Source organism: Armigeres subalbatus, chromosome 1, assembly GCF_024139115.2.
Source record: "Armigeres subalbatus isolate Guangzhou_Male chromosome 1, GZ_Asu_2, whole genome shotgun sequence".
NCBI lineage: Eukaryota > Metazoa > Arthropoda > Insecta > Diptera > Culicidae > Armigeres > Armigeres subalbatus.
In genome coordinates this window covers 176,501,390-176,524,657 of record NC_085139.1, presented here as the reverse complement: position 1 = coordinate 176,524,657, position 23,268 = coordinate 176,501,390, and the positions used below count along the sequence as shown (strand labels likewise).

Below are 23,268 nucleotides of genomic sequence, written 5' to 3'. Positions count from 1 at the left end.
TACTAAACAGACCTGACACGACGTCGATGGCCCTCCAAACTTTGCAGCCTCCCGTAAAATGGTAGTTCGAAGTATTTTTTTTTTTCACCTACCAGGCCAGATAGAGAACACCCAACCATGGAACGGAAAACCACATCTACCACGTTCTAATCAACGGTAAATTCTTCTCCGACATTACTAACGTCCGCACCTAAAGCAGTGCGAATATTGAATCCGACCACTAACTCGTTGAAGTATGCTTGCACTCAAAACACTCATCGAAGTCGAACGCCGCGGCTTAACATTGGGCGGCTACAAGACGGTAGACTTGTCAAACAAAAAAGAACGACAGGAAGATAGAATTCGTGAAAAGGCGGAGCAACTGTACCGCACTAATAACACACAGAAGTTCTGTGAGAAGTTGAACCGTTCACGTAAGGGCCATAGCTTCACATGTGTGAGGACATAAACGGGAGTCTTTCTAAAGACGCGCTTGAGATGTCCAAAGGTGATGGCAGCACTACGAAGAGCACCTGAATGGAGTTGTGGCAGGAAACATGGTGACGAACCTGAGAGCACGCGCACGGGACCTTTTTTTACAACTCAGGATCTCCAGGAAATCCAAAAGGAGATTGGCCGGCTGAAAACAACGAAGCCCCTGGGGTTGAGCAACTACCAGGAGAGCTTTTTAAATACGGTGGTGAAGCGCTGGCTAGAGCCCTGTACCAGGTAACCCGTATCGGCCTGAGTGAAGGAAAAAAAATCAAATCACTGCCATTTCGTCATTTTTTGTCGCATTGGCCTGGTTTTATCATTGTTCTGCTCGTACGGAACCCAGAATTCAGAATACATGTTGGGACCTAAGGCGTGGACCTCCTATCCGGAGTTATTCCGGTGGGTGACTGGGTCAGATGCAGTATATTTGACCACAACTTCCTTTTTTGGCTTTTTAAATCTAACAAAATGTTGCTTTTTTAGTCTTAATTCATATAATTTTCGTAGATTCGTATGTAGGGATTATGTCAGAACCAAAAATCATGGTAACACTTGTTCCAGAAATAGCCAACAACGGGGTTTCCTCGAACTTCGGGAACCGGGCCAAAATGGACAGTTCAATATTTTTGCTCCATACTAGCAACATGGGTATCAAACTTCAGCATTTTGGAAGACGAGTGGAATTATGACATCCAGAAATGATATTGGCCACCCTGGAGCCAGTTCCGAGGCCCTTGGGGAAGCCTTCGGGGGCACCAAAATCGGCCAATTTCAAAATATTACAAACTATGGCAATATGGGTATCAAACTTCAGAATTTTGCAAGACGAGTGGGATTATGACACGCAAATATGATATTGGCCACCTTGGGGACAGTTCCGAGGCCCTTGGGGACGCCTCCCGAGTCCCAGGGCACGAAAATCGGGCAAAATGAGATCAAACTCCAGCATTTTGGAAGACAAATGGAATTATGACATCCAGATATGATATTGGGCACCCTGGAGCCAGTTCCGAGACCCTTGCTGATGCCACCGAAAGCACAAAAATCAGCCATTTTCAAAATATCACAAATTATGGAAATAAGGGTATAAAACTTCAACATTTTGCAAGACGAGTGCATGTAATGCATCCAGATATGATATTGGCCACCTTGGGGTCAGTTACGAGGCACTAAGGGAAGCCTCTGGAAGCACGAAAACAGTCATTAAAAAAACAGACACTAGGGAATTATGGGAATCACACATCAGCATTTCGCAAGACGAGAAGAATCATGACATCTAGTAAAGATTACGGAGATATTCTCCACTCTTAGCACATATCTGAAGTCTTTCCATGCAATAACATAATTTTGATTTGCAGATGCCGGAAAAGGCCGATGTTGATCCCGCATAGGTTTCTTTAAGGCCTTCGGAACAACAGGGTGGCCAATATCATGTCTGAATGTCCCAATTCCACCCGTCTTGCAAAATGCTGAAGTTTGATACCCATATTGCCAAAGTTTATGATATTTTGAAATTGGCCGATTTTGGTGCCCCCGGAGGATCCCCCAAGGGCCTTGGAGCTGACACCAGGGTGACCAATATCTTGTCTGGATGTCATAATTCCACTAGTCTTCCAAAATGCTTAAGTTTGATACCCATATTGCCATAGTTTGTTATATTTTGAAATTGGCCGATTTCGGTGTCCGTGGAGGATTCCCCAAGGGTTTCGGAACTGGCTCCAGAGTCACCAATACCATGTCTGGATGTCATAATACCACTCGTCTTCCAAAATACTGAAGTTTGTTACCTTTATTGCCATAGTTTGTGATGTTTTGAAATTGGCCGATTTTGGTATCCCCGGAGGATTCCCCAGGGGCCTCGGAACTGGCCCCAGCGTGGCCAATATCATATCTGGATGTCATAATTCAGCTCGTCTTCCAAAATACTGAAGTGTGATACCCATATTGCCATAGTTCGTAATATTCTGAAATTGGCTGATTTTGGTGTCCCCGGAAGATTCCTCAAGGGCCTCGGAACTGGATCCAGAGTCACCAATATAATTCCACTCGTCTTCCAAAATGCTTAAGTTTGATACCCATATTGCTAGTATGGAGCAAAAATATTGAGCTTCATTTTGGGCCGATTCCCGAAGGGCCAGTTCGAAAAAAAACCCCGTTGTTGGCCGTTTCTGGATCAAGTGTCAGCATGATTTTTGGCTCTGACATAATCCCTACATACGAATCTACCGAAATAATATGAATTGAGACTAAAAAAGCAACATTTTGTTGGCCTTATGGAGCCAAAAAAGGAAGTTGTGTCATGTTTACTGCATCTGACCCAGTGACCCACCGGAATAGGAGGACCACATGACAGTCCTCTGCTTATTCTGTATAAGGTACTACGATGTTTCAAATGCGTCGGAAGACGGGTGTTTGTACGTGAACCCTTATCCCACTCTGTCTGCCAGTAGCTCCGTAATGGTCGGTGGTTTCTCGTTTAACGGGTTAACTTAACTTAAATGATCGATTTCTAGATCTCGTCCTCGCCAACGCGTGCAACGATACAGCTCAATAAACTTGCACTGTTTCAGAAGCCATCGAACCTCCCAGTTTCCTGAATACAGACCAACCCGCTCTCGACATAGTTGTGGAACTACCAGACCTGATCATGTTCGACGCTCCTAACGTTTGTCAAATGTATGACTACCGCCGAGCGGAATTACGAAAGAATTTGCAATGCTATCACACGTATTGGTTGGTCACCCATCGAACTTGACGTATGTTAAGTGTAGATGATGCTGTTAATTAGCCTAAGCCTCCCTGGTCGAACAGCCATCTGCATCGGTTAGAGCAAAGTAGAGCAAAATCATTGCGACAATACTGCATGAATCGCACACTGGCTATGAAGCAGGAGTTCAACTGTTCCAGTAATGCATATCGTATATATGTACAACCGATTTCTTTATCGTGGTTATGTGCTTCGTACGCAATCGTAACTCTGTAGAAATTCTTTTTGGTCGTTTGGTAACTCTAAACGAAAGGAGGGCTGCTTTCGTGTGTACATCTTAGTGAAGAATTCGTCAGCTCCGAGTCGGAAAAGTGCAATCCGTTCGCACAACATTTCCTGAGTACCTTCAATGTCACTAGGGCCACTGCCGATCAAATAGGGTATCTGTTCCCATATTAATAACAGCCCGTATATCAATCCTAACCGTCGATAAACTAATTAAAAAATCAATTTAATTACGATTTCTCACATCGTATGTACACAATAATGGATGAAACACATTCATGAATGTTTGGAATATTATTCAAGATTTTGTTTAAGTAATGTTTTAATTCACAAGAATCAAATTATCTAAAGATAAAATTTTAAAGCACTTTTATTTTCATTTACCTACCTCTGAACTGTTGGTTTGATGTACTGCTCGATTACTACTAGCAGAAACATCTGTTTTCACGACATTGTTTACCACTCATTTTCTAGCTAAAACAATTGATTCCTTTTGAAATTCACTTCACAACACATAAAGCACATCACATTTTCACTATCAATATGATTATATTTAAAAAACCAACGCGATTTCCTATAGTTTGATATAGGTTTCTTTCGAACAACGTCTCAATTATCCTTGTCCGTATTCCAAACTGTTTACATGGCGTGCAGTATCTGCAAGGGTTGCCGACATAGCTTTTTATTTCAAAAATGCTTGAATGAACTTTCATTGTGAAATTCAACTCTTATGTTTGTAAAATAAGGTATATCGAAAAGACAAGCTATGACAAATATAAAATGAAACTGATAAGTTGGAAAACTACAACAAAAACTGCAATTATATTTCAACTCAAATACAAAACATTGAAGAATTCGGCATCACTGCAATCATATCGTTACGTATACACACAAGTAATAGTGTGCGTATTTTATGTTGGAAAAGTATTATTGAGTGTTATTGAAATAGGTGCATGGCGGTGATGATGTTTTTTTAGCTAAATACTTCTATAATGTGATAATAGTTTCATTTTTGAAGTAACCAAATTGTTCCCAATTAAAAATTACAAAAATTACGTGAGCCGAGCATAATTATTCTCATGTTTCTTGATTATTGGGTGAGAAATCAATGCATTTCATAGGCCCACTGCCTTATTGTTATTGATATAGGAACAGATACCCTAGATGCTATATTAACAATTCTACACCAAGCAATGCTTTCGGTTTACATTCGGTTTCAATCGATGAACAGACAGTTCAGTTATCCATCAGGAAAATGAAAAGATCGTACACTGCCGGTCCAGATGGTATTCCGTCACCAGTACTGAAGAATTGTCGCTGCAGGAGGGCAATGTAGTGGATAAGATTGGCATTAGATGTTATGATAAAATTATTATAGCAAAATGCCATTACCATCAATCCCTTGAAATCTGCATTTGACATATGTTCTAATGATATATCATTTATTGAGTAACTCGAATCAACGTGTATTGAGTTAATTTGAGCTCCATGGTAACGCACAAATGTTTTTGGTTTTCTCGAGTTCGTGTCAGAACGAATCGACGACGGAAATCAGTTTGCTGAGTATTGTTGCGGCGAACGGTCGAGCTTAGAAACCTCGTCCGATCACGACAATGACGCAGCCGGTAGTGTTGGAATGTTGTTGTTTGTTGTTTTATCTGGAATTTCGGAATATCGGTGTTATCGAGGTCAGGTGAGAAAGAAAGGCATTGTTAGAAATAGAAGATAAGATGAGAAAATGACATAAAAATTCTAGTGTCCCCGGCAGGCTCCCTGACGGAAGGGCAGAGGAGTAGGCCGGGTGACAAGAAAGGTGCAAAAAAAGATGGCACATTGAGGAAAGCAAAAATTAAAGGCAAAATGAAAAACAAATAAAAACAATGAGGAATGCTAGCGTCCCCGGTAGGAATGCTAGCGTCTCCTGACGGAAGGGCAGAGGTTGAAAAAAAATATGCCACAATGAGATAAATTAAAATTGGACTGGAGTTGGAATGGATTTTTGATTGGATTTGAATTGAATTTTGGTTTGGTTTTGGATTAGTTTTGTATTGGATTAGATTTGGGTTAGATTTTATTTTTTATTTGGACTGGATTGGAATGAATGAATATTGGATTTCGGTTGGTTTTGAATTGAATTTTTGGATTTGTGATTGTATTGGATTTGGATTGGATTTGGATTGGATTTGCATTGGATTTGGATTGGATTTGGAATGGATTTGGATTGGGTTTGGGATGAATTTGGATTGGGTTTGGATTTAATTTGGATTGGATTTGCATTGGATTTGGATTGGATTTGGATTTGTATTGGATTTGGATTGGACTCGGATTGGATTTGGATTCTATTATATTTGGATTGGCTTTCGAAAAGATTTGGATTGGTTTTGATTGGAATTGGATTGAATCTGAATTTGGATTGGACTGCATTCGGATTGATTTTGGATTGGATTTGGATTTAATTCGGACTGGATTCGGATTGGATTTGGATGTGATTTTGTTTGGATTTGGATTGGATTTGAATTAAATTTAAATGGGATTCGGATTGGATTTGAATTTGATTTGGATTGAATTTGGATTAGATTTTATTTAAATTGGTTTTGGATTCTATTATATTTGGATTGGCTTTCGAAAAGATTTGGATTGGTTTTGGATTGGATTGGAGTTGGATTGAAGCTGAATTTGGATTGGACTGCATTCGGATTGATTTTGGATTGGATTTGGATTTAATTCGGACTGGATTCGGATTGGATTTGCAGGTGATTTTGTTTGGATTTGGATTGGATTTGAATTAAATTTAAATTTGATTTGGATAAGATTTGAATTTGATTTGGATTGAATTTGGATTAGATTTTATTTAAGTTGGTTTTGGATTGAATTTGGATTGGATTTGAATTCTATTATATTTGGATTGGCTTTCGAAAAGATTTGGATTGGTTTTGGATTGGATTGGAATTGGATTGAATCTGAATTTGGATTGGATTGCATTCGTATTGATTTTGGATTGGATTTGGATTTAATTCGGACTGGATTCGGATTGGATTTGGATGTGATTTTGTTTGGATAAAGATTGGATTTGAATTAAATTTAAATTGGATTTGGATAGGATTTGAATTTAATTTGGATTGAATTGGGATTGGATTTAAATTGGATTTGGATTGGATTTGGATTGGATTTGGATTCTATTATATTTGGATTGGCTTTCGTTCGAAAAGATTTGGATTGGTTTTGGATTGGATTGGATTTGGATTGAATTAGAATTTGAATTGGATTGCATTCGGATTGATTTTGGATTGGATTTGAATTTACTTCGGACTGGCTTCGGATTGGATTTGGATGTGATTTTGTTTGGATTTGGATTGGATTTGAATTAAATTTAAATTGGATTTGGATTTTATTTGGATTGAATTTGGATTAGATTTTATTTAAATTGGTTTTGGATTGAATTTGGATTGGAATAGATTTTATTTGGATTTAATTTTGAGTTGGGTTTGAAATTGGATTTGGATTTGGATTGGATTAAGATTGGATTGTTTTTGGATTGGATTTTGATTAGATTGGAATGGGATTGAAACTGGATTTGGATTGGATTTGGATTTGATTATGTTTGGATTGGCTTTCGATTAGATTTGGATTGGTTTTGGATTGGACTGCATTCGGATTGATTTTGGATTGGATTAGGATTTAATTTGGACTTGATGCGGATTGGATTTGTATGGGATTTGTATTGGATTGCCATATTTTCAATCGAAGATTGATTTATAAGAATTGGTTAATAATGTTTATCTAGGATCAAAGATATTTGCAATGAGGGCACCTCAATGAAATTTGCAATAAAACACCTCAAGAGTAGAGGAGGGGAGAATGTAGTGGATAAGATTGGCAATAGATGTTATGATAAAATTATTATGGCAAAATGCCATTACCATCAATCCCTTGAAATCTGCATTTGACATATGTTCTAATGATATGCACTCATTTATTGAGTAAATCGAATCAACCAGTATTGAGTTAATTTGAGCTCATGGCAACGCAAAAATGTTTTCGGTTTTCTCGAGTTCGTGTCAGAAAAAATCGACGACGGAAGTCAGTTTGCTGAATATTATTTCGGCGAACGGTCGAGCTTAGAAACCTCGTCCGGTCACGACAGGCAAGTTTCCAAAATTTATCGAGGCATCACATCCCTATGCTCCTGCTCCAAGGTATTCGAGATAATCATGAACGACATTTTATTCAGTGCCAGCGTATATCTCTACTGTCCAACACGGCTTCTTCCCAAAGCGATCTGTTGCTACAAATTTAACGGAGTTTTTTTCACTGTGTGTTCATACCATGGATACTAGGGGTCAAGTGGATGCAGTTTACACCGATTTGACAGCTGCGTTCGATCGCGTTCGATGCTATTACAAATTCTTCGGAACATCCCTGGTCAATATCAGCGTAGTGTGCCTCGCGCTTACTAGTTGTATCTCGCTGATTGCTAGTAGACTGCAAAGCTTATGTGAAGTGTCGTGGTAGGAGGCGCTCCGACAGACTTGGAAGTTTGGGAATCAGAGTAGGTTGTCTGTATAGTAGTTACAATAAATAAGTGAATACTAGCCCGATGAGGCGTTAACCGACTGAGGATTATGTCTAGTTTTGTTCCTTGGTAAAAAAAAAAATAATTCGCTGTTCCATTGTCGTGTCCTTTACGAGGTCATAATCAGGCAGGAAGAGCTTAAAATAAAAATAAATCAATGGCTCAAATCTCTGTATTCTTCCCTAGTAAGAACAATATTTTCATGCTCTTGCATTGTTTTGATATCATACTATCTCAACAATTTTCAACTTATTGAAACTATTCAGCGAAAATTCTTGCCTGCACCACCTATCATGGAATGATTCCTTCAATATTACCAGTTACGATCACTGACGGCGCCAGAGTACTGGTAATTGTATGGCACCAGCATTTTTGGCGTAATTGGCTCATAAAAAATCTGGCGTCAGTAGTAAGAACTATAATTTGAGGCGTTAATCAGTCAAGTGATGAATGAATTTAAAAAAAAAATGTTAGGCGGTTTCAAGTACAACTAATCTTTAGTGCATTTTATCGTCTGTAATTGAAAAGGTCACTAGGATTTTTCTGGAATATTTTCCCAAAAAAATCCAATTCCTGTGTGATAGTCAGGGTTTGCAGAAAAAGCTCTCAATAGATAACGAACAACGATAAAAGAGAGGCAAAACCTCTTCGAATCATAACAAGCCATGAGAACAAAACTATCCCACTTGTATACAAGTTGAGAAAAAAACCTGATTCGGACGGGCGCCTTCCACCGATGAGGTTCGATAAAACGCTTTGTTCTCGCTCATTTCATGTTGGGGAACATATTTTTTTCGCACAGCTATGTAAAACAAATTGAAATGCATCATCAGAACTAGTACCCCCGCAGTTGGGGCTTATTATGTATTAAGAAATTTATCATGGGTTGTAGTCCCCCGAAACAGTTCGTTATCGTAACAGCTATCAAAAAACGTTTCTCACGGTATGCTACCTATCGAGAGTGTATATATACATGATAGGCGTGAGATTTTTTCATTTTCTTTTGGATTCAATCCCTGGTGATAGTATACTGTTTTGCCTCAAATTCCGAACATGGCTCATATACAGAACACTCGCTTTTAAATTGCCATTTTGTCTTTATGCGTGTAATTCTCTCCATTTGTTATCTCGATCATCAGTACTTTTTTTTTTGTGTCTTTATTAAGGAGACTTTCAGCCCGAGGCTGGCTCGTCTCCGGTGATCATCAGATCTGAAACCCGATGGAATTTTTAGTTTGAGGGTGCCCGAACGCCAGTGTTCGGAATATGAGTCATGTTCGGGATTTGAACCAAAATGGTACATATACACAGTAATTGTGACAGTTTGGGAGGTTATCTGGCAAGCAATTCCAAATTCAACACCGGCTTCTACTGCTGATCAGAATGCTTTGGATGTTCTCAAGAATTCCTTAGGGATTAACTTCTGACATTTTTTTACGATATTATCTTAAATAATTCTTAAATAATTTCTTCCATGATTTTTCCAAAACATTTCAAAAATACTTCCAGAGCTCTTTTGAAAATTATTTCAGGAGTTTCTTCTGAATTCATTCCATTTCCTCGGGATTTTTTCCAATAACTCCTCTGAAATTTAAAAAATTAAAAAAACACCTTAATAAAGACTTAAAAAACCTCTGAAATTTCTAACAAGAATTCCTATTAGACTTTCCAAATGAACTCTTTAAGGCATTTTCGAGATTCTAAAATTTTTCCTAGAATTTCTTTTCACATTCCTCCAAGAACTCTTTCGGAATTTCATCTATGTATTTCCCCAGAAAATCCTCCGAAAATAACTTCGGAGATACATCCAGAAATTCCTTTGGAAATTCAAAGAAGGAATTCCAAGAAAATTTCGAAAATTTCTTCGGAAAATCCTTTACGAAATCTTTTAGGAATATCTTCAGAAATTCTTTAGGACTTTTTTTTGTAAATTCCTTTATGAATTCATATAAAAATTTCCTCCCCCGAAATGTCTTCATCAATTATTTCATAATTTAAAAAATCCTTTGGATGAATATCAAAAAGAATTTCTGAAGGATTTCCTAAATTTCTAATTCAATTTCCGAACAAATTTCTAAAGAGATTGGAACACTGGCGTTTTGGCCCACAAAACTAAAAGTTCCATCGGTTTTCAGTTCTGATGATCAAAATTACAAATGAATTCAAAATCCTATGGAGAGAATTACACGAATAAAGCCAAAATGGCTATTTAAAAGCGAGTGTTCGGTATATGAACCATGTTCGGAATTTGAGGCAAAACGGTACCTTCAAAAATTCTTTTAGATGAAATTCTTCGGAAATTTCTTTGGCAATTTCTTTGGAAATCGCTTTAGAAATTTAGGAAATCCTTCAATTTTAGGAAATTCTTCAGAAATTCTATTTGACATTCGTCCAAAGGATTTTTTAAATAATGAAATAATTGCTGAAGGCATTTATTCAAAAAGTTCGAAGGAATTCCTGAACCAATTTCCGCAAGAATTTCTAGAGCAATTTTCAAAAGAAATTTCTGAAAGAATAAGGGATTTTCGGAAGGATTCTTGATGCAATTTCCGTAGGTCTTTCCGGAGAATTCCCCGAAGGAATTCCAATCAAGAAATTCTTTAAATAATTCGTTAAGGATGTTTCGAAGAAGTTTTCAAAACGCAAGCATTTCTTACGGATTTCTTCAAAAGGAATATCCTAATGCACTTCCAAAAGAATTTCTGCATCTCCTCAAAAATTTCCTGAGAATTTGCCCAACGAATCCCTGGAGGAAACTCCAAAGGAATTATTAGAGGAATGTACAGAGCAATTCAAGAATTTCGGAAATTCCAAAAGAAATTCTTTCAGAAATTCCTGAAAGGGAGCCGATGGAATGAAACGCCCGGAAGAATTACTGAATTTCTGAAAATTTGCTAAAGAAATTCCTGAATTTTAGACAATTTTTTAAAGTAATTTTCGAAAGAATTCCTGAAGAAATTTCTGGAGATATTTCTAGATTTATTAGATTAATTCCTAGGGGTATTTTTTACGAAATGTGTAGAGGACTTTCCGCACGAACTTTTGGATAAATTCATGAAATATCACCTGGATGAGTACTAGAGAAATTTCCTTTTTTTTCTCCTAAAATACATTTTGAAAACTCCTCCAAGAAATTCTCCTAATTTAAATACTCCTCCAGGAATTCTTTCGTAAAACCTTACTAAAAGCCCTTGTAAATTTCTTCAGGAAATACTTTAGTGAAACAATATAATATTCTTTTCAAAATTCCTGCAGGAATTATTCCAGAAATGTTGTTAGATGAATTATCCCTAAAAATGTTTGAATTATGAAATAGAAAAGAAATAATAAGAAATTACCGGAAGAGTTCTAACGGAAATTTAAAAGGATTTCCTGAAGGAATTTCTTTAAAAAACTCTAAAGATTTCTCGAAGGAAGTCTCAAAAGGATTTCGGAAGAATACTCAAAGGGAATTCTGGAGAAATTTCAAAACGAATCTGGTGAAAGGTGTTCTTTGAAGAGTTGTTGAAATAATCCGGAAGAATGAGCAAAGGATTTTCGAAAGAATTCCTAGAGATCTGAAAAAAGTCCTGGGGGAAAATTCAAAGATACACCAAGAATTTCTTACTAGAGTTTCCGAAAGGATTTCTTGAGAAAATACTGGCAGAATTCTTAAAACATATTCCGCAGTACCGTCAACTGGGGGAAAGATGATCATTTTTAAGACAAAACATGCAATAAAAATGTGTGTTTGCATTTTAAATCGATACAAATATTTTCAAAACATGTACTGCTATACGTTGCAATAATCAACAACTTTAGTTTTTTGAAATGCATTCGCATTTATTAAAATAAATAAATTTATCACAAATTTTTTGAGTAATCTGGTTTGGGGTGAAGTTGATCAAGACAGCTCTACTAAAATCATTATGACCTAGTAGTCAAAATACACTAGGTTATTTGTATGAATGTTGAATTTACTACGTAAAGAAGTCTACGAAGTCAATATTTGAAACGAAAATAGCCAGAAATCCATGAGCTGCATTGCGACTGACCATTTATTTTCAATGGGCATATATGGGTAGCAACTATGGGTAATGCCTATGGATGATAGCGTTTGTCAGGTCATTGTTTCTGGAAAAGATAGAAACCACCATCACGCATGAATGCGTAGTCATTATTTCATCAGCTATTCTACTAGTTGTTAAACCTAGGCTATAAGTATCAATTCAATTACTAAGTGAAATGTGCTTAAAGTAAGTTGTTTCTTAATCTAATTGCATACACATCTAACTTATAAATTACACAGATGCTAGGAAGTAGCACGAGCAGTGAGGCTAAGGGCGAACGTAATACTAAAATAGCCCGAAACTGAAAAATGTGAGTATCCTTATAAGAAACCTAATGTGAACTAATTTAAATATATTACAGCTTTAAGCTGCTTCGCACCATAATTTGAGTTTGCGATCTGCTCAATAGAATTCAGCCGAAAACCTCATTTGCTCCCGCAACAAGCGTCATTTATGACTATCACTCTCTTTCTTCCACAAAATACATTTTCATGATTATAATCGAAAAACTCGGATTTCTACCTAGCGGTAACATTACTTGAACGGAGAATATTGTTGACTACCGTTTCATAAAAAAATTTGACACTTTTGACTGACACATCAAATGATCATCTTCACCTCAATGATCATCTTCCCCCAGTTGACGGTAATTCTTAATAGGATTCGTAAAGGAATTTCGGAATGACTTATAATGGAATCCTCCAATTTATTTTTGGAATTCCATTTTTTTTTACAATTTGTCTTCGGAAATACCTTTTGCAATATCCTCGAAATTTCCTTAGGAAATTATTCTAGGAATTCCTTCTAGAAATTATTTACAAATTAAGGAACTACTTCGGCAATTCTTTTGTGAATTCCATTGGAATTTTGTTTGGGTATCCAACGGCAAACCTTTCAGGAGTATTTCGGAAATTGCATTAGGAACCCTTTCAAATATTTTTAAGAAATTGCTTCAATGGTTATTTCAGGTTTTTGACAAACAAATTCCTCCAGTAATTTCCAAAAAAAAAATTCTTCCGAAACTCTTGAAAGAAATTCTTGGAATTCCTTTGAAATTGTACTTAGTAATTCATACAGAATTCATCCAGGAATTCTTTAAAAATTTCATTTGGGAATACTTAATGAGAAACTCCTCAACACCTTCGGATATTTATTAAGAAATTCTTTCGGTAATCTCTCCAGAAATTCAATAATAAATTCTATTACGTATTATTTAGAAATAGAGTTCCTTGAAAAAAATATCTGGAAATACCTTTAATATTTACGGTAAAAATCCTTCAAAAAATTCCTTCAAGATTGCCTATTTCATTCTTTAATACATTTCAGGAGAAAATTTACCGTCATATTTTCCGGAATAATTCCTACATGAATTTTGGTTTTACTAAAAAAAAAGTAAGATCCGGAGGAATTTCTGGATGAATTAACGAAGGCCTTTCCAAAAGATTTTTCGAAAGAGTCCCTGGAGGAATATCAAAAGATACCGATGCTGGGAAATACCGATTGGATTTTGCGAAGAAATTTCTAGATATTTTCATAAAATACCCTCGAAAATATAATAATAAGCAAATGAATTTGTTCGGAAGCTTCTCCAGAAATAAACAAAATTCTAAAATAATCAATGTTGCCGTATATAATTAAATTTCAGATAAATATTCGATTTGATGGGTCACGTGCCCCATCGTGCCCCAGCTTAACTCCGCCAGTGGTTACAATGATCTGTTATTTAAGCCTATAAAAATAGAGCTTCTAAGGGTGCGCCGCAAAGTTTCTAAGGCACTTTCTTTATGTTTCTCACCTTATCAATTCGAAAGTTGAGTGTTTAGTTTTTTTTTCGTCGAGTTTGAATGGAGGAGGAATGTTTACTCATAGTCAGCTCCAAATCAATCTGTTTGTCATTGTTGTCCTACACTCAGGGCGAAAAATTCTGCTCTTTGATTTTACTCCATCTAAACGATTTTATAGTCTCAACTAAGTAAGTTCAACTAATAGAAAGATATTTGAATTTTCGAAATGTCATGGCAAACTGTCAAAAAAATGCATTCCAGAGCCACAGGAACGCGCGCATTGAAAACACACTGGAGTGTTTTCACTGGAGTGTATTTTCAGCTTACTTAGTTGAGATTATAAAATCGTTTAGATGGAGTAAAATCAAAGAGCAGAATTGTTTGCCTTGAGTGTAGGACAAAACTGCTGTTTGTTGTTATAAAAGAGGCTGAATTCTAGCTATTTTATTCGAACTCATTAGGAAATTCAAAATACTTGCTCTGAAAATCTTGGCATTAAATTTCTTGTTGTTCGCCTTGAATCAAAGCAAAAACAAGCATAAGCTTTAAGTTGTCATAAACACAATTTTCGTCCTTGTATTCAAGAACAAAGTCTACATTCAACTAGCAGAAACAAGTCGTCGGGCGAGCATCAGTCGTCCAACATATGCTTTTGTTGGCACATTGAAAACAAAGTGCAGAGCTGCAGCAAGTATGCGGAAAACCACAGGAAACTTTTCTCCCTAGCACAGGCGACAGCTGTGATGGTCACATGAACAGATTTGAGATAATGAAACTTTTCTTACGACAGCACAGCACTGATTAATGTACGCATGTACGCGACAGCGTGTCTCGTGCATTCCGGATCTCCTATCATTTTATTTTTAAAAGCTACACAAGTAGAATTTTATGATTGAAATAGTTGTGATAAAATCAATTTACGTCGGAATTTAATGATCTCACACCTATGCAAATCATATTGAGATCCTCATCATAGTGTAACACGCTAGCTATACCGGCACACATTGCTTTGATAATTTGATTCACCAAAATTCCATCGAAATCGCACTCCCGGCTCCGGGGCACTCCAGAGTTCGTGCCATTTATATTGTTCAAATCAGCCTAAGCCCATTTTCCTGACCACAGCTATGCATGCCGTGCTGCCCAGTGCTTGTTCGCCGGACGGACAACATTGTCCTACTAAATCTGATTATCATTCACACTCGGTTTCAGAGGTCCGCTCGGACTCTGTCAAACAGATATCACATTCCACCTATCAGGAGACACACCACATAATATGGTCATACCACACTTTAAAATCGCACATTGGATCCGCATGCCCACCGTTCTTCGCCGACTGGTTGGTACGTTGAGTCGCAACCCAAACTGTACGTTCGAAACAACTGTCCTATCATCACTCAGTCATACATTTATTTAGTCATTTTAAATTCGTTAAACAGTTAAACGGAAAATTACTCTGCCGAGTCATGTGTGCCGATATCTATATGACCTTTCGCCGCGGAATGTCTGAAACACCAAGTTGTGTTTCCGGCGGCCTCTGAGAATTAGCCACTTCAACTAATCTATAGTGTTATCACCTCTTCTTCTAGGGCAACAGCAGCAGTTCCACTTTGCCTTCGGTCAGCGGCCGTTCCACTTCCCGGCGGATCCTCTGTCCAGCTTCAGGATGCCACCCATAGGTGAGTGAAGTTATGTTATGTTTTATTAAAGCTCGATTCACTCAATATCTGGCCGCACTTTTTATATTCGTTAATATAAGAAAATTAATTAATGAACGATCCAGATATTAAGTGAATCGAGCTTTATTTTTAAATAGGAAGGATTATGCATTCTCAGAATCAAAACAAAGCGGTTTTATATTTTATACATCATAGTGAAAGTAAAATGTCATGTCGCAATATTATCACTCTAACGTACGATGAATTTCGGAGTGACAGAATGATGGATCGCGGTAAATTATAAAGATTTTTTTATAGCATATACTATTATACCATACATATAGCAGTTATGTTTGGTATGTATACGAAACCAAACAAACCAATCTAACAATTGAGAAAGGCTTCGTCACTACTCTGTAGATTGTTCTTGGTTAATTTTTAAATTGAACAATTATCGTTCTGCTTGACCTGATTTCATCCTAAGTACACTACACCAATAAGAAAATGCTTTGAGATTTATGAACACTTCCATTTCTAATCTAAAATGCTCATTTCCATAGACAATTTGCCTTAAATTCACGTATTGACTAATGCAACGGAGGACTGTTTTCTATCGCTTTGAAGCGGCATCCGATAGGTACTCCACAGTGCACAAGTGTACATTTGTGTAACCAATAATCAACCGGAACGAACATACAAGTGGTGCTAAATTAAAAATTTACTGCAAACAAGTGTGGTTGTTCTCCCGAAATAACATTTTAATGCCAGCCACTCTGTGCCATCACGCGCGTTCTGAGCAGCGAAAATGGGCTTTAGCCAGGATTCATAAACCGGTTCATCCGTTCCTGGTGCTCCTGTTCGGCGATACTGCAACGAAGCTCGACGGTCCGTGGCCAGCAGGGTTAGTTGACGATGTGGGCTGGCGGTCAAATACGGATACTGTTTTGGAATCGTTTATCGCAACCGACAAGCCGTCCGTCTGTGGCACCTCGAACTGCTGCTAAACTGGGGGGTGGTAGATTCATATAGTCGGAACGGGACACTGACTGCTGCTGCTGCTGCTTCGAACGCATAAAAAAGTAGCCCCATTCCGCGAAGCAGCCCTCGATGGACAGTTGGGCCGAGCAACGAGATTCCAAACCAAAGCTCAGCGATCTGGTCAATGCGTTTAAATGGAGACGCGTTTCCGCGGTTCACCAGTCGATAGAATCTGCGGTGGAGTGGAAAGTGGGAAAATTGGGCAGCGCGTGGGCGGTGGCATCGTACTACAAATTCGAACGTTGTTGGAACGAGCAGCGGATACTTTTTTCGGTTGTCTGCTGCATTGGTCGGCATAGTCCCGCTAACGTTACGAACAAAACAACCAACGAGAGAACATGTTGAAATCACAACAAAAAACCGCATGAAAATATCATAAATATTCGCGGTACATGGAAACTAGTTGTGTTCCGAAGTGAGATTACATGACGGTGAATGTAGTGCACTTGGCTTGTTTGGAACAGATTGTGGTGGCTTTGATAAATCTGTCACGCTAGTGATAGTGTTTTGGCGGGTCACTTCATTAGAGTGAATTGCGATGTATAGTGTTTAGGAAGAATTAGGAATAATTGAAAGAATCATTTCAAATAAATACTTTTCAGGATCGCATATGATTTGACGTATTTATTAGTTTTCAATTCATCAACAGCAATTAATTGTATAGTATTCGGAACTCGTTCTGTTGTAGAAAGTACAACACATTGAGTAAAAGTGAGATATCTTTTAAGTCAGTTGAGCAATTTGTACCAATTTTGATGCGCTCCTATTGTTTTCAGATGAAGTTTCAATAACAGGTATTATATTGAGCATCACGCAGTCTGCGGAGGGTCCGCAAGTCATCTTCCACCTGATCGATCCACCTTGCCCGCTGCACATCTCGCCTTCTTGTACCCGTCGGATCGTTGTCGAGAACCATTTTCACCGGGTTGTTGTCCGACATTCTGGCTACGTGCCTGGCCCACCGCAGTCGTCCGATTTTCGCGGTGTGAATGATGGATGGTTCTCCCAACAGCTGATGCAACTCGTGGTTCATTCGCCTCCTCCACGTACCGTTCGCCACCTGGACCCCACCATAGATGGTACGCAGCACTTTCCTTTCGAAAACTCCGAGTGCGCGTTGGTCCTCCACGAGCATCGTCCAGGTCTCGTGTCCGTAGAGAACTACCGGTCTCATGAGCGTTTTGTAGATTGTCAGTTTGGTACGGCGGCGAACTCTATTCGATCGGAGCGTCTTGCGGAGTCCAAAGTATGTACGATTTCCAGCCACTATACGTCTCCGAATTTCTCTGCTGGTATCATTTTTGGCAGTCACCAGTGAGCCCAAGTACACAAATTCTTCTACCACCTCGATTTCGTCACCACCGATGCCAACTCGCGGTGGGTGGCTCACATTGTCTTCTCTTGAACCTCTTCCTATCTTGTACTTCGTCTTCGACGTGTTGATGACTAGTCCGATCCGCTTGGCTTCCCTCTTTAGTCTGATGTAGGCTTCCTCCATCTTCTCAAAGTTATGTGCCATAATATCTATGTCGTCGGCGAAGCCAAATAGCTGGACGGACTTATTGAAAATTGTACCACTCGTGTTAATCCTTGCTCTTCGTATTACCCCTTCCAAAGCGATGTTGAATAGCAGACACGAAAGACCATCACCTTGCCGTAACCCTCTGCGGGTTTCGAAGGGACTCGAGAATGCCCCTGAAACTCGAACTACGCACATCACCCGATCCATCGTCGCTTTGATCAACCGTGTCAGTTTATTCGGAAATCCGTTTTCGTGCATTAGCTGCCATAGCTGGTCCCGATCGATTGTATCATATGCGGCTTTGAAGTCGATGAATAGATGATGTGTGGGCACGTTGTATTCGCGGCACTTCTGCAGTACTTGGCGAATGGCGAACACCTGATCCGCGGTGGAGCGTTCGCCCATAAAACCCGCCTGGTACTGCCCCACGAACTCCCTTGCAATTGATTCTAGTCGACGGCATAAAGTTTGGGAGAGTACCTTGTAGGCGGCGTTCAGCAATGTGATTGCGCGGTAGTTCCTACAATCCAGCTTATCGCCCTTTTTGTAGATGGGACACACGACACCTTCCATCCACTCCTGCGGCAAAACTTCCTCCTCCCAAATCTTGGTAATGACCCAGTGCAGCGCTCTAGCCAGTGCCTCACCACCGTGTTTAAATAGCTCTCCTGGTAGTTGGTCAACCCCAGGGGCTTTGTTGTTCTTCAGCCGGCCAATCTCCTCCTGGATTTCTTGGAAATCCGGAGCCGGTAGAATTATGTCCTGCGCGCGTTCCCCCAGGTCCATTACCATACCGCCATCTTCGTCTGCCACATCGCCATTCAGGTGCTTTTCGTAGTGCTGCCGCCACCTTTGGATCACCTCACGCTCGTTGGTAAGAAGGTTCCCCTTTATGTCCTTGAACATATCAGGCTGTGGCACGTGACCCTTACGTGAACGGTTCAACTTCTCATAGAACTTTCGTGTGTTATTAGCGCGGTACAGTTGCTCCTTCTCTTCACGGTCTCGATTTTCCTGCTGACGCTTTTTCCTCCGGAAAATCGAGTTTTGTCTGTTCCGCGCCTGTTTATATCGTGCCTCGTTCGCCCTCGTGCGGTGTTGCAGCAATCTCGCCCATGCTGCATTCTTCTCTTCCACTAACTGCTGCACATTTGCCGTCATACCAGTCGTTTCTCTGATCCGGAGGCACCGTGCCAAGTGCAGCGGTTGCGGTGCTACCAATGGCGGATCGAATATCTCTCTAGCCATCTTCAAGAGACGATGCGCCTAGCTGCTCTTCCGTTGTGAGTGCCACTTCCAGCTGCTGCGCGTATTCTTGGGCTAGTCTACCGTCTCGTAGCCGCCCAATATTAAGCCGCGGCGTCCGACGTCGACGCGTGTTGTACACCGTTAAGAGTTTTGAGCGCAGGCATACTGCAACGAGGTAGTGGTCGGATTCAATATTCGCACAGCGGTAAGTGCGGACGTTCGTGATGTCGGAGAAGAATTTACCGTCGATTAGAACGTGGTCGATTTGGTTTTCCGTTCCGGATATTTTTGCGGGGAAAGAAGGTGCTTCGGACTACCATTCCGCGGGAGGCTGCGAAGTTTATGCATCGTTGGCCGTTGTCATTCGATACGGTGTGCAGACTATCCGGTCCGATGACCGGTCTATACATTTCCTCCCTTCCTGCCTGCGCGTTCATGTCACCGATGACGATTTTGACGTCCACCCATCGTATGTCTGCTCCAGCTGTGCGTAGAACGCTTCTTTCTCGTCGTCGTCGTCCCTTCGTGTGGGCAGTGCACGTTGATGATGCTATAGTTGAAGAAACGGCCTTTAATCCTCAGCTTGCACATCCTTGCGTTGATTGGCTGCCACCCAATCACGCGTTGGCGCATCTTACCCAGCACTATGATGCCGGTTCCCAGCTCGTTGGTGGTGCCACAGCTTTGGTAGAAGGTAGCCGCCCGATGCCCGCTTTTCCACACTTTCTGTCCTGTCCAGCAAATCTCCTGCAGCGCCACGACGTCGAAGTTGCGGGGATGTAATTCATCGTAGATCATCCTGTCGCAACCTGCGAAACCTAGCGACTTGCAGTTCCATGTTCCAAGCTTCCAATCGTGATCCTTTATTCGTCGCCTAGGTCTTTGCCGATTATATCAAGTCGCATTATCTCTTATATTGTTCGTAATTATTGGTTTTCCAGGCGGCTTATTGGGCCTGCGCAAACCTCCTGTCTCGCCGGAGGGCCATCGTGTCAGGGCTGTTTAGCGTCCCACCTAACACCAGGACTTGGGCTTGTGCGCTTTGAGCGGCACACGGTCGCTTTGGCGGAGCTTACTTGCGGATACATGCATCTTTTTATAGAGGTTTAACAGGGCCCACTGTCAAACCCCACCACATCCTAGGCAGGTGCCACAACTCGCAGATGGCCTGGGGAGGGATCGCCAAGCCCTTGGACATAGTCCCTGCTGCCCCCAATATATTGGATTTTAGTCCTGGGAAATCTTTGTAGAAGATGGCAACTTTCTTAATCCAATAGATCTCGAGATGAACCAAACCGATCTCTCGTATACAGTGGCTTGCAGATGAATTCTGAGCTAAAAAGTTGCTCAATGTACTGGTTTCATATCCCAGAAAAACTTTGTGTAAGATGGCAACTTTCTAAATCCCGAATCCCGATATCGAATTAAACTGGTACTTCCATATACACTAGCGCTGCCAAGTTGAAGAATTCCAAATCATTTATTTTTACCCATATGTTCGCATCGGTAATAGATGGATTAAGAATTTGTTTACTTCGCCAGCAGGTTTAGAAATCGACTATTTTCACTGTGTTCTGATGGTTCCGGATTTTCATGGATTAGCATAAGATTCATTGGATTTGAAAAATGTCCTCAATGAGAGTATCAATCCCTTTGAGGTCTGAGGGAAGGGTTTTCCGTTGAAAAGCACGTGGTAGCTCTATATAAATTAGGAATATGAACACATGTGCGTTTTCTGGAACAACATTGAAAAATATTATAGTCCTGGAGAAATATCAGAAGGAATTCGTAAAAGAATACCCAGAAGGAATTCCTGCAGGAATATCCGAAAGAATTTCTGGAGGAATTCCTGCAGGAATATCCGAAAGAATTTCTGGAGGAATTCCTGAAGGAATATCAGAAGGAATTCCTGGAAAAATATCCGGACGAATACCTTGAGAAATATCAGAAGAAATATCTGGAGGATTATTCGGAAGAATCTCTGGAGATATATCATGAGGAATATCCGAAGAAATATCTGGAGAAGTATCCAATTAAATATCCAATTCCTGGAGAATTATCTGAAGCAATATTTGTAGAATTATTCGGAGGCATTCCTGAAATAATATCCGGATGAATTTCTGGAGGAATATCCGGAAGAATTTCTAGAGGACTATCCGAAAGAATTCATGGACGAATATTCGGACGATTTCTTGGAAGATTATCCGAAAGAATGTTTGGAACAATATTCAGAGGAATTCCTGGAGAAATATCTGAAGGAATATTCCAGGAGAAATATCCGGAGGAGTTTTTGTAGGAATATTCGAAGTTATTGCTGGGAGAAAATCAAGAGGAATATCCGCACGTATTTCTGGAGAAATACCCGGAAAAAATATCCGAAGGAATTTTTGGACGAATATCCTGACGAGCTCTTGGAGGAATATCCGAAGGAATATTTGGAGGAACATTCGAAGGAATTCCTGGAGAAATATCCGGAAGAATTCCTGGAGGTTTATCCGAAGGAATATCTGGACCAATATCCCGAGGCACTTTTTAAAGAATATCCAAAGAAATTCCTGGTCGAATAATCGGTGGAGTTTCTGGAGGAATATTCAAAGGAGTATCTGGAATATTCTTAAGGAATATCCAATCCAATATTTGGAGGAATATTCTGAGCCATTCCCGGAATAATATCCGGATGAATTCCTGAAAGAATATTCGGAGGAATATTCGGAAAATTCCTGAAGTAAAATACAGTGAAACTCCTGAACTAATATCCAACAGAATTCCTGGAGGAAAAATGAATATTCGTACGAATTTCTGGAAGAACGTCCGAAGAAATGTTTGGAATAATATTCAGAGGAATTCCTGGAGAAATATTCGATGGAATATTCCAGAAGAAATATCCGGAGGAGTAACCGGAGGAATTCTTGGAGGAATATCCGGACGAATTCCTGAATAAATATCCGGAGGAAAATCCGAAGCAATATTTCGGGGAATATTCGAAGGCATTCCTGGAGGAATCTTCTTCTTCTTATTGGCATTACATCCCCACACTGGGACAGAGCCGCCTCGCAGCTTAGTGTTCATTAAGCACTTCCACAGTTATTAACTGCGAGGTTTCTTACCAGGTTACCATTTTTGCATTCGTATATCATGAGGCTAGCACGATGATCCTTTTTTGCTCTAGGAAGACGAGACAATTTCCAATCCGAAAATTGCCTAGACCGGCACCGGGAATCGAACACAGCCACCCTCAGCACGGTCTTGATTTGTAGCCGCGCGTCTTACCGCACGGCTAAGAAGGGCCTCCCTGGAGGAATATTCGGAGGTATTCCTAGAGGAATATCCGGGAGAATTCCTGGAGGCAAATCGTAAGGAATATCTGGAGCAATATCCTGAGGTGCTTCTGAAGGAAAATCTGAAGAAATTCTTGGTCGAATATTCGGAGGAGTCTCTGGAGGAATATTCGGAGGATTATCAGAAGAAATATTCGAAGAAATTCCTGAATGAATATTCGGAAGAATTTCTAGAGAAACATCCAAAGGAATATCCGAAGAAATATCTGGAGGAATATCCGAAGGCTTCTTCTTCTATGGCTTTACATTCCAACTTGAACAATCCTACGCGGAAGAACGGAAGAATTTTTGGAAGAATATCCGAATGAATATTTTGGAGGAATTACTGGAAGAATATCTGATCGAATTTCAGGAGAAATATCCATTGGAGTTCCTGGAGGAATATCCTGAGGAATTCCTGGAGAAATATCTGGAGGAAGTTCTGGAAGAATATCTGAAGAAATTCTTGGACGAATAACCTGGCGGATTTCTGGACAAATGTCAGAAGCAATATCTGAAAGAATATCCAAATATTTCTGCAAAAATGTCCGGAAAAAATTCTGGAGGAATTCCTGAAGAAATATCTGGAGGAATATTCGAAGAAGTTCTTAGA

General features: G+C 39.7%; 1 protein-coding gene across 4 annotated transcripts in view; it reads left to right on the top strand.

Moving 5' to 3' along the window:
- LOC134205554 (uncharacterized) overlaps window positions 1–23,268 on the top strand; it is a 189,413-nt gene that overhangs the window by 154,289 nt on the left and 11,856 nt on the right. For 3 of the 4 annotated variants that reach the window (XM_062680883.1, XM_062680884.1, XM_062680882.1), the window contains exon 4: window positions 15,441–15,551. In XM_062680883.1, coding sequence (XP_062536867.1) covers window positions 15,441–15,551 — 111 coding nt within the window. The remainder of the gene's footprint in view (window positions 1–15,440; window positions 15,552–23,268) is intronic. The other variant, XM_062680885.1, reaches the window with a different exon arrangement.